The sequence below is a fragment of the Haliotis rufescens genome, unplaced genomic scaffold, assembly GCF_023055435.1.
Source record: "Haliotis rufescens isolate VD_foot unplaced genomic scaffold, xgHalRufe1.0.p SCAF_16, whole genome shotgun sequence".
NCBI classification, from domain to species: Eukaryota; Metazoa; Mollusca; class Gastropoda; order Lepetellida; family Haliotidae; genus Haliotis; species Haliotis rufescens.
Genome location: NW_025963846.1, coordinates 18,141,323 through 18,154,527, shown reverse-complemented (window position 1 = coordinate 18,154,527; position 13,205 = coordinate 18,141,323). Strand labels below are relative to the sequence as shown.

At 38.8% G+C, this 13,205-nt stretch overlaps 1 protein-coding gene across 1 annotated transcript in view; it reads left to right on the top strand.

Annotated features, from left to right (window-relative positions):
• Positions 1-2,199: 2,199 nt before the first annotated feature.
• LOC124121373 (NUAK family SNF1-like kinase 1) overlaps positions 2,200-13,205 on the top strand; it is a 76,057-nt gene continuing 65,051 nt past the window's right edge. Inside the window, exon 1 of the mRNA XM_046484376.2 lies at positions 2,200-2,983. Coding sequence (XP_046340332.2) covers positions 2,771-2,983 — 213 coding nt within the window. The 5' untranslated portion in view covers positions 2,200-2,770. The remainder of the gene's footprint in view (positions 2,984-13,205) is intronic.

Genomic DNA, 13,205 nt, shown 5'->3' with positions numbered 1-13,205 from the left:
TTCGTATGTTAAATTATGAGATTACGTGAGTTTTGAAGTACACAAGTGCCTACAGTCAGTGTTTGTACACAACTGGTTACTGTGCTGACCCATCAAGGCACTCGTAAATAATCAGAGAGAAGAGGTAGTGTTTCATGAGGTCACTATTACAAAAGGAATTCAGAAGTATAAATTAACTGAGGAGCCAAAGAACCTATACGTCTCATTTCATCATATCCGATGTTGGATTTTCAGTTGAAAATATCTTCTTAATTTACAGATATTATATCGCATAATGCGCACTGTGGATGAGTACCTTAGCCATCTTACCTATAGATCATATAATCAATAATTTACTTTTGGGGCAGAAATTTACAACATTTCAAACATGGTAGAGGTCACGTGGTTGCAAATTCATTTCTTACCCCTGTCTTCATTCATCCAATTTTTTTACATAAAATTATCCAGACACACATTGCTTTTTTCAAACTGTTGCAGGAACGAGTGATGGTTAAATAGACATAATCAAATTTAACAACATATCTTAGAGTTTCCAATTACATAAAAAAAAAAAACTTGGTGTACTTTCTTTTGCCACTCAGTTTATGTATTAAGGAAAGATTTGTTTGGAATGTGTTTATGTATGTCTTGAAAAAAATAATCAACATGAACAGCCTGGTGTTCTTATGTAAGATATGTACATACATTTGATGGGAATCTCACCTTAGGTCACACACAGGCTCAATGGTTTGCTTAAGGAATTTGAAATTTAGGCATTCCCCACATATTTCTTTGTCATAAATATTTACGTTACATTGCTATTTGTCCAAAACGTGTAGTTCAGTTTTGCGTGTTGTTTAACGTCGCACTAAGCATTATTCCACCTATATGACAGTGACCGAGCACTAATCAAGTCTGGACCAGATAAGCCAGTGATTGATACCATTGATAGAATCCAATGTACAACGATTAGACTGACACTTAGTCCCAGATATAAAGTTATCTTATTTAAAAATATGTATCTACAAAATAAACAAAATAAAATCCAAATGGAACCCTTAACAAACAATCCTTTATTTTAGAGCGAGAGGCAATCTAGACTTGACAAATCATTCTAGACTTGAGTTGGGCTCTTTTTTTTCAATTTAATCTCTAGGGTCTGGGAGACAGACCATACAATGAGATGCAATCAACCTGGTCAGTAAGCCTCATCACCTGACCCATTGAGTCATCTCTCACAACCAGCACGTTTGCTTAGAACGTATTCTAACAGGAATCCCTACAGGTAACAAAGTCTTCAAGAAAGAGCTCCGTGTTCATATCTTCAAGTGTCGTTCACATGTGTCAACACAGACGTATCGGCATCAGAAACCCATCTTCAAGCATCTCCTTCATCCCACAAGCCCCTTTACCCTGTGGGTCCACCTCAAGCCACTGAACACACTAGCCGTCTGATACCTCAACATCGTTATATGACGACGGCCTGTAATAAGAAAGTTGTGACCAGAAGAAGACAGTGACAAACCCTCATAAATAAAAAACGTCATAAATCAATCCTGACGGACTCCCAAAAGTGCAATGTGAACACGTAGAAACTCTAAGTCAATATATTTGTCTTTCTTTATTTTGAATAATACAACCAAGAATACATGACAAAGTTTCATGGAAACCTACCTCTCCATTCGAATACAACCCTGTTTCTCAAAACACCTTTGAAACACGACTTGATAATTGTCATGACGCCGACATACTGCTGTTTGTTCATAATAAAACTCTAGCACTACACCATGTAACATTTGACGTCATTAGTGAACTTCCTACTGTATTGTATGTCAAAAGTTAGTTTATATTTCAATGTCCGTTTGAAAATAGACAACTGCGAAGATGAAAACTGATTGAAGCGAACGTAAAGCACTTATCAGTAGCAACCACCGGTACACGTGGAGCGTATCAATTTTGACCTTAGGTGACATTTCGTTCTGAAATTACTCCGCTACCGACGCCGGAAAATGAAACTATTATTATAATAAAATTAATTCATATTTTCTTTAATGTCAAACTACTGTTTAAGATCAATAGTACTAAACTATTATTATTCATGACTATGTCAGTTGCTACTTCGCTGAATGCATACACGATATAAATTTGAGCGCTATTTCGCGTGGCGGAACCATACGCGTGACGCGGCTTCTGTGACGTCACACCAGGAAGCGACTTTGTCAATGCATATGGGACCACATGTGTATTTTTACCTAGCTCCGCCTACTGCGGGTGACAGCGTTGTAGACAGAATTACACGCAACACTACCGTAGCCGCGCGAGTGGGAAGGAGGCGGCCTATGAGACGACCATATACACATTGTCCAGTGAACTGTCCCATAACGTTTTACATCGCTAATCGGGACAGTCGTGTGTGTGGGATATATACATGTTAGCAACCACTGTGACTGGCCATTGCAATAACGTTAACGTTGAACCATTATTCCATGGATGGAGTATTGGTCCTGTGTGATATGTGTGTTGTACCATAACTATACATTGTGTCCATGACCTGATTGGTAACAGTTCTTTGGGTGGATTGGCATTGTTGTTTGGAAATTGACATCAGCGACAAGCAAATGGAATTTTATTAACATTTGCTGCGAGTTGAAGTAGAATGGTGTGCACTTTGTGACAATAACTTGGCTGCCAGCACAACACCCGGTAGCACAGGGTAGCACAGTGGGCTACCCCCGGGAAGTCACTTATTGGAGGGTGGATTACCCTAGCTCGGAAATTATTCTTTGGTGTGATGCCTTCGAAGTCTAAGGAGATGGCTGATACCATGAGGGAGATGACACGTGCCCCGACCCCAGGGCGAGCGCGGTCCCGACCCACGGGACGACCGTTGTCCGTACATCATAGTAGACATAATCTCAAACATAGGTTTGAGTTGGTGAAGACGCTTGGGGAAGGCACGTATGGAAAAGTCAAGTTGGGGATTGAGAGAAACACAGGAGAACAGGTAGGTTATCCACCCTTACTCCACCCGATTCAACACACCCACCCCTTCAAACGTGGGTAAATGGGGATCACATGTTTGCACCCCTCTAACCATTAGAAATGAACATGACAATTTTATTTGCTGCAATGACACCAAGAAAAATGTCTTGATTCCTTTTTAGTCTCTTTATATTTTCTTCAAGACAAATGACATATAATGTGATAACCTTATCTTGCTTTGTAAGTGGCCATCTGTTCTGTTTCCAGCATTTGATGAATGTTGAGTTTCTTTTGACAGGCTGAAATATTGCTGAAGTGGTATTCAGTCACATTTCATTGTGTAAAATTTCATCACAGTGTCAATATGCTTAGTTTAATGAACAGACATATTTTATCAGGCTTTTGACTTTCAAGTGGAACTTTCTGTGTTTAGGGTTGGTAAAATTCTCATTTGATTTCATGTCAGGTTAAGCTTTCATCAGAGAATGTGTTACAGTAATGAAAATAAACCTTAAAAAAAATATCTATCCTGACTAGTGATAACATATAAGAACACCCCTAAAACCTTAATTTCTATTCACTGTAACCTATAACATAAAACAATTGGCTTAAGGGCTTGGGCCTAGTTGCATCCCAGTTATTGACAATAATTTATATGATTATGAAATATGCCTACAGTAGTAAATGTGATGCTATAAATGACAATTGTTATGACAATTTTATTTTTGTGCATATTCTCACAATTTTATTTTGTCATTTCTGTCAACATGGACGTTTATAAAAATCCAAGGTTGTAAATTTGAGTCATGTCAAAACTGGCTGCTTTAAGAGGAGTTGTAATTCAGAGAAAGGGAAATGGGATGTAGTTACTCAGAGATGGACAGAGCAGACTGTCTGTAATTAATAGTCATGCACTGTCCAGCCAGCCTGACCATTCTCCTTTCCTAAGCTGATAATAGGTGTCAATCACTCTCTGATGGACAGCTATAGACAATTAACTACTGGTGAAGTGTTTATTGCACAGCCAGGAGGGCAATACCACTGTTAGCTTCAAAACACCGAAGATCACTGTATCACTCATCAATATACTGGTAGTGTTTTTGCATTGCAGAAATTTCTAAAATACGCTTCAATGATGAAATATGATATTTGAGATATGACAAAATAGCAAATGATGCATTTCATTCAAGGAGCAAAGAAAAATGTAGTTGATTAAAAGATGAAATGAGGGAAATCACATTGACAAAAATTATCAGACATATTGCAACAGTGTATGATAAACATGGATTGGTATGCATGCAATAGTGTATACTTTTGCATGACAGAAAATGCACTATTGGGCCATTATTGTTAAAAATACATACTGAACAGAAAAGCAAATGTTTTTAAATTCCTAAGGACAATAAATTGTAATTAAAGTAAAACAATATATAACAAAAATAATAACTTATCCGTCTTCCTGAATATGTTTTGTGTTTTATTCATGAAAATATGAAACTTGTGAAGAGGTGACTGGGAAAAATCTTTAACCAAAAGAAATATCAAAAGTGTGGCCTATTGGCATGCCTTGTGGGTTAATAGAAAGTTAATAAAACTTGTTTGAAGAAAACCAGGAAAAAGAGGCCGTGAATCACTGATGACTGTTACTGTGTAACCGTATGTCACGAGACGTGTGTCTTTGGCAAAACCATGGAAGTCCCTATTTACTGAAGAATAAACTCTCAAGGCAATCTGCAGTATCAAATTATTCTGGATTATGCTTTTATTGACTGGATATGAATCCATGCCCTGGAACTCGCATCTTTAGACCTCCTGTCCTTGGTGAAACGACCCTCCATTGTCGACCAATTCTGCTAAACAAAAAATAAATTGAACAAAGAGCTGAAGCTGTGGATCAGCATAATAGGAGAAGATAGAAGATCCATGTACAAATAATTTTAATCTTGTAGAATTTATCTCTTGTTTCTGTGTCTCTGTATTAGCTGAAGTTCAAACATAAGAGTTGGATTTTGACAAGGACAGGATTTTTTTCCTGTTTGACATCAAAGTCAGCACATCCCTGAATCTGTGTTGATAAAAAGATAAGGATATGTTCTTATTGAAGAAAAACCTTCCTATTCTGGTTCCTCATGCACAGGGTCAGTTCAAAATTGTTTGTTGCTGTCCGTTTACACAGCAGAATGCCCCCCCACCCCCCTTCTTGAGACAGACTCTTATTCATTCTGAGTTATTTTTTAGAATTAGGCTACTTTTAGGAATTCTTTCTATTTTTGTTTCGGACTGAGGATTAAGATCACAAATAATTTATGGACAACAGAATGTTGTAAGACTTGTAAATAACACAAAAGGATTATGTGTTGGTGTATATTTCCAGAATGTTGAATTTATTTATTGATATTTCCCCCAATATCCTGTGTTAAAGTCGAAATCCTTGCTTAAAAGTGGCTTATCAAAGTGCAGTTCGGTTAGAGTTAACCTGAAACTATGTCTAAAATCTGGTGTAGTATTGATTTATGAGGGAAAGTAAGATAATAAATACAGCACATGCTAGTATCTGTCATATCACCATGCTTGGTGTTTATTTCAAGATGTCACATGCACATTATCAATTGATGAAGAATGTTGCTCTCTGTCGCTGTGGGCTGAACATGACAGTGGTGAAATTGGTGGATCGGGAGTGAAATGCACATCCAGTTTGTCGGACACCTCACATGTCAGTCAGCTCATGTCGGTCCTTCCACTTCTGCATCCCTTCTGTTTCATGATTCGGCACCTGCTCCTGTAACATCTGGTACTGTTGGACAACATCCCAATTTACAGGCACTACGAGACAGAAATAACAACCTCTGAACCTTGTGTAAAGAGCTTTTTGTAAACCAGTAGGTTAAAAATTCAAATCTAAATCTACTATTTTATGTGTCCAAATTAACATTTGGCGGTATGCATGTTAAGTAAGGATAAGAATATATGGAGGAACAACTTCTTTATTACAATTAAGAACAACGTTTCGGTGTAGGTTCTAACACTGTTATGAAGCAAGTGATGATGCAGGTTGCTTTATGATGGTATTTCATTAAGAGGTGAATCTGTAGTTTTCTTTAAAAATATGTTTTTGTGTGTTGGGTTCTGATTTTAACCTTGCCACAGAGAAAGAGAACATTCTCGAGCAATTACCAGGAGATTACACACGTTTTGAAGTACTCGACCACATTCATTGTTTATACACAACCGGTTACTGTGCTGAGATATTTTTTTACTAAAATCCTAGGCAATTCTAGATCAAACTAAACCAAGTCTAGTTTCCTTGATTCCACACAGAAGAAGAAAATTACCATTATTTTAAAGAAATGTTTTCATAGAGTAAATGTAAGTCTAATAATCATCCTTTGTAAAATGTTATCATGTTTCAAGCAGTTCTTTCTACACCAGCACACCAGGGATATAAATGTATTTTCTAGTAAGTTTGCCACAGGATGCTCGTGAATGTGTTTAGATGTCCCCTTTGGAATGAAAGCGTGGCAACAAGAAGTGTTTGGAAAGTCAGGTGACCATGAGCTAGGTTGCCACCTTCTTCTCCTTGAGATGGGGGCGGTCGGGTAGCCTAGTGGTTAAAGCGTTCGCTCATCACGCCGAAGACCCGGGTTCGATTCCCTACATGGGTACAATGTCCATTTCTGGTGTCCCCCACCATGATATTGCTGGAATATTGCTAAAAGCGGCGTATAACCATACTCACTCACTCTCCTTGGGATTGATAATTCCCTTGCAGTTTATGAATCCCTGGATTGTTCTGGCAAATTGTAATCATACTGTCCTTTAAGCCTGTTCATGTGAACTCATCCCAGTGCTTGTACACTTATTGGCAAAAATATATTTATCACTTATTTCATGCAATAAACATTTTTCCTAAAAAATATTCAGGCAGTGGAAATTAATTTTAACCTTTCTATTACGATTTTAACCATGCACTTTAATACAAGGAATTTCAAACCTGCACACCTTCAGAAAGCTAGTCAAGTGTGTCAGAATATGCTGTGTGAGGTACCCATTGTGTCATATGCTCTTGAATACTGCCAGCATTGTGAAAATGTCAGACAGTTGTTGATTGACTTACATACATACCTGTTGATGCATCATAGATCATTGTTGGAGTCAGTGCAGGAGATAGATGATCTAAGCTTTTGTCAGCCACAGCTTTGCTAATGTAAAATATTGATAAGTGACAGGCTGGTGTAAAGACATAAGGATGGAGAATTGATTTGGCTATTAAAATGGTGGTTGCTAGGTATGGAAACTCCCACATGGACCAGAGTCTGGGGACTGAGAATTGATTTGGTTGTCTTCTGTATTCATTACCCATGTTACATTATTGCCGAATCATTATGTGCAGTAGTTGTCAGATTGACATTAGTATTCTTTAGCTCTACTCTTATATAATTTTGATGAAAGAGTTATATGATTGGTTACTATGGTAAAGATAAACCAAAATGTGTATATTCTTGTTTTATGTCTGCGTATTGATGATGTTTGAGCGATAATCAGAATCTACTTTAAGATAAATTGAAATTCACAATTTTTTAAATGAAATTTACCATATTTTAATGAATTGTACAATGTTGTAAAACAGGTGTTCTATGTACTCTTAGTACACAGCTGGAAAATTATGTTTTGTGAACTTTTAAACACAAAAAAATAGCTAGCTCTTAATTTAGAGTATGAATATGCAGCCATTAGCGTCTAAATCACCGACATCTCATGAAGACAAATTAGCGATGGTGTTCAGCTCGAACAAGCCATGTCAGAGACGTCTTAACATCACACAAGTCTGCAGTAGGGTAAACATACCGTCACCGGGAGAATGATGTCTCAAGCAGTTGCTTGTCAGATGCACAGCTAAGCCTCAGGCTACGGACTTTCACACTCCTGATTGCCCAGACAATAATTAAACAAAACCAGAGGATTATCATCAGCTTCTGAGCTATTAGATCAGTCTTTGGTCAGTCTGCATGCTACTGTGGCCGTTTATCATGACAATGGCGTCTGTGGACAGGCTTTGATTGGGGAATGGTTTATTTAAGGATGTGGGGAGAGGGATAATAGGTGTTGTTGTAGCTGTTAGGGTTTGTTTGATGTGCTTACATCACTATCCAGACATATGGCTGTCTTAAGTGAAATTAGTGTTTGTTTATTGTTAAACATTAGATTGTCTATGATTCTGTGTGTTTATCAATATTGTAGTGCTGAATGTTTTGGTAAAGTTTGAGTTTGTTTTTAGCATCATTAGTATTGTTACTATAGACCAATTTTTGTTTGTTTAATAATTTGTAAATTGCCTTTTTATGATTATGATAAAACAAAAATAAGTAGGTAGCCTCATCTTATTCAGATAAATTATCTCTCTGACTGCTAACTTTATTGGTCAAGTTCAATATCAGACTAAACTTGTAAATTCATTACAATTAAAGCAAAACAACTGATTGTGGTTCGAACAGATTTGTGCAGTTTGAACCTTGAACACTTAATGTCTTTTCATTGAATTTCATTTTTGAATGAGAAATGATTTTAAGCAGAAATATTAAACCAACAAAAGATGCTGATTAAGCCGATAAATAATCTCTTTCATCAGTGAAAACATGATTTAAAAAATATTTCTTTCTAAACCCATTGTGGCATATCGGATAATTGACAAATTGAGCCGAAGTGTGTCTCCCCAGACAAGGCGCATCCCTGCCGCTAAAACCCTCGTACTTGATGCCTCCTCCCATTGATTGGCTGGCTTGAGTCCATGAACAATAGCTCAGGCCATCTGGCGTTTCTCTTCACTGAATCTCCTCAATTCCAGATTAATTTTGTAAAATCTGAATGGCTGCTGTTTGAATGAAGCCACGTGCTTCTGGAGGGAGTCTTTGTTGCCATGGTTAGGAGAAAGCTTGCTGGTGAGGGTTATTTAAATTTCAAAAGAAATTCCAACCAATAGGCTTAAGCTAGCCTTCACATGTTTGGAGCGTAGGTTTTTTATGCAAAGATTACATTTTCAAATTGAAAGCTATGATTTTCAGTGTAATAATTTTTTCTTAGTACTTTTTTTGGGGGGTGGACATGACAATTTACAACAGTTTCTTTAAAATGATAAAGCTGAAATTTTTTCTCATGATACTGGTTTCAAGGAAAGTCTATACATACCCTGACACAAACATTCAAAACCCCAAAGTTAGTTTATGAAACTTTGGCAAGTCTAGTTTTCTTCAGTAAAGCTCAGGGCTCCTTTCTATTATTTATTTAAAGTTTGTTTTGTTTGTTTGTTGCTTAATGCCACATCCAGCAATATTCAAGCTATATGACAGCAAACCAGACATCCAGAGATTGACATCATGAGCATCGATTTATGCAGTTGCAATACCATGACATTCATCAACCAAGTCCGCGAGCCTGACCACCCGATCCCTTTAGTCACCTCATACGACAAGCATGGGTTGCTGAAGATTGATTCTAACCAGGATATTCATGGGTCTATTCATTTCTAAAAATGATAAAATAAGTTATTTCTATTTAAGATACTGAATGTTAAGTTTTCGGTTTTGTTATTTCTTGTATGTAGTTCTAGCATAGCTGGAGTGGGGTGGTAGGCGGGAGAGATTTGTTTTGGAAGGTGGTGGGGTCAACCTCCCTCTGCCCAGTGTCCGACCGCCTCCGTGGTCTAGTGGTAGAGCGTCTGCCCGGAGAGCGGAAGGTCCGGGGTTCGATCCCCGACCGCGTCATACCAAAAGACGTTAAAAGATGGTACTTGTTGTTACCCTGTCTGGCGCTCAGCAATAAGGGGCTAAAACAAGGACTGGTCGGCTCGGAGTCAGTATACTGTGTCTGAGTGGGGTATTCATGTTAAACTGCGACATGGTATCTCAGTGAGCTAGCACTATAAATCGGCATCAGTCCGGACTAGTACAAGCAGCCACACAAACACACACACGTACATGCACGTCGCTATATAAGTGCAATAATCTTGGACGCGACGTTAAACCCCATTTCACCTCACCTCACCTGCCCTGAGTGTCCACAGCTGAGAGGGGTTGGTTAAGACCACGGTGTGAGCAGGAGGGGGATGGGGGACCTTCGGTCAACACAGAGTGACCATTGTCTCCATTCTCAGCACACAGTAAATACCCAACACTTCCTCAATAATGTCCTTTAAGGAACACACCTATTGGGGAAGAAAAGACTCAGTTTGTTTGTCAGAGACAACACATGGGTGTCGGTGTATACTGATTAAGTGGGGGATTAGATTAGTGACCGGGTGATACATACACGAACACTACAAAACCACAATGCTGATTTCAGACAATTATTTATGAAATTATTATGATTTTACAAGGCTCTGATTGTCTTTGACCAATTTGTTTTTTTGGTTGATGGTATTTATCAAGTTTCAGCCACCTTAGACATAATAATCATAGAACAAATGACGAAACAAGTCTTTGAATGGCATTTAGAAGTGAAAGAGAATTTATGGATTTCAACTTCTTTATTATGAGGAACGTCATTTGTAATGTGTTAATGGCTAAGAATTAGAACAAAACATGAAAGGAACTCTGTTAGTTTGCACTGACTTTTGTCCAGGAAGTAAAACATACCAATTTATATGTGAAATGCTGCTTTGGTCCCCATAAGTTTAAACCTGATGGTCCAATAATGTGCATCTATTGTCCAAGCCATGAGACTACCAATACAATACAGTAAGAGAGCTTGATCTACTGTAAATACCACCCAGATGACACTACACGACTGGACACATCGGTCACCCCTGGACCCGGGCTTAGTCTCTGAAAACATAGGATTGTGACAGAAACAAGCAGCTCCATTTACATTGAAAAGGAGGATGTGTGAGCTGAACCCGTGGAAAATCTAGACTTGCTTCATTTATAGCTATAGTACAGCCTGTCAAGTCAAACATTGTTCTGGCTCCATTTGAATTCAATGTTTTATTTTGTAGATATATATTTTTAAGTTCGATAATTTTATTTCTGGGACAAAATTTTAGTCTATAGCTTTACAGTAAGGGCTGGGCGGAAGAGAAAATGATATGGTTCAGGGATTGTGAGACTGACTTAACGGTCACCCCTGTATAAGTAACTATGAAGGGTCAATTGACCTTATGATCAACCTAATCCCAAATAGCAACACGGTAATGTTGTTTATTATGTACCCACTGAATATCAGTGTTAATCCGGGTCATCACAGGTCACTGACCACTGATCGGTTAATAGCTTTATGTTTGACCTGTCCTAGCACTGAGGAGATTTTCAGGGGTGGAATGGGGGTACCCCCCTGCTGATAGCTGTGTACTGGCTGTGTGTGGGTATTTGGAGTATAATGGCAGTATATGGGTGTATATGACATATGGGTGGAGTATGCTACTGCACTTTTGATAGGGATATTTTTTATCTTTCCATAATGCACTAAATTAATGTCATTTGTATATACTGACCAAAAACATTTGGGATTATGAATATTTTGGGGGATATAATTATGAAATTCTGGGCTTCACTAAGAAAAAATATCCCCTAAATGATCCCTTTATTTTTTGTTCAGTATATTTAAAGAGAACGACATCTGATTATCCAGGGTGGTGGGGTAGCCTAGTGGTTAAAGTGTTTGCTCATCACGCTGAAGGCCCCGGTTTGATTCCCCACTTGGGTACAAAGTGTGAAGCCCATTTCTGGTGTCCGTGAATATTGCGAAAAAGCATATTATCTATTTTTGCTAATCCTATTTTTGTGAACATTGAAATCTATTTTCTTTGAGGTTTCTAAAAGAAATTACTTTCTTTGTTCCAATTTTTAGTTACTCCTTGAGACTCTGTTAGTTGAGTAACTATTGTCAGCTCCCAAGAGAACACTGACAAATGGAATGTGGGGGGGGTGGGGGGGGGGGGGGGGGGTGGGGGGGGGGGGGGGGGGTGGAGATGGTATTGGGGTATAGGACAAGGATGGAGGAGGGTGGGGAGAAAGGGGTTAAACCCAGGAGAGCTCATCAGTATCCCATATATGGGTCAGCTTGATGTCCTCCTCTCAGTGTGATCACAACATTGTGCCATAACCTTCCACGAGTGGGTGAGCCCCTTGTAACCGGGGCTGGCAGGGGTGGTAGGGGGTAAGGACGAGGGGACAGCTGTACAAAGGGCAATGTGAGAGGGAGGAGGGCATGCTTTGAGATGGTGCGGTACATTGAGCGACAGGGTAATATTGTCTAACTGATTCCCTGGAAGGAGAGAGTAACCAGGTCATGAACTTTGGAGGAACAGTAATGGGGTAATGTTCAATCATCACCAGCAGTGAAGGATCAAGATAAGGTGTTGGAACACATAGGTGTTAATTAATGGTAGGTGGCACATTTCCTCGTAGGGGCATGGGTTTATGTAAACATGCCTCTGATTGAAGAGTCTTGACCTAGGTGAAGATCAGGAGGTCATGTAATGATCTGGGTTGGAATGTTGTGGGTGGAATCTTGGCCTTCTTTGCAATTCTTTTAACAATTTGTATAAAATTTATTATAGGAATTAAAGAACACTATTGCAATTAGTTATATAGATGGATCTCTGACAGAAATATAACAAAGTTTATACAACAACATCAAGAATTTGCACTTAGTCAAGTCACTGACTGAATGATGTTTAGTGCCACAGTCTAGCTGTATTTTGATGACTGAATCACAACATCTGAAATTTTTTACCCCCCCCCCCCCCCCCCAAGTCTTTATTTCTTTCTGGTTTTTTTTTGCACACAGCAATATTCAAGTATGTGGTGGCATTCTGTAAATCATCAAATCTGGACCAGACGATCCAGTGGTTGATATCATGAGCATTGACATACAGAATTAGGAAACAAGGACATGCATCAACTAAGTCCATGAGCCTGACCACCCAATCCTGTTCATCGTCTCTTACGACAAGCATAGCCACCTCTTACAACATTAACATGGTTTCCATTCACATGCTGCCATCTGGTAGCTAGAATGGTCCGATGTCCAGGTCAGGCGATGACCCAGGTCAGCCAGAGTAGTTACAGTGGAATGGGAGACAAGAGGGTGTATCACACATACCCTCCATGTCATGGTTACATGTTCAGATGGTCACTTGAAGGTCAACAACAAAAGCTAAATCATCTGAATGATGTAAGGACAAATAGGATGGCAAGTGGAGGATTCACAGGTATGGCGGATACTACAGCAGGATCTGCAGGACCTGAAAG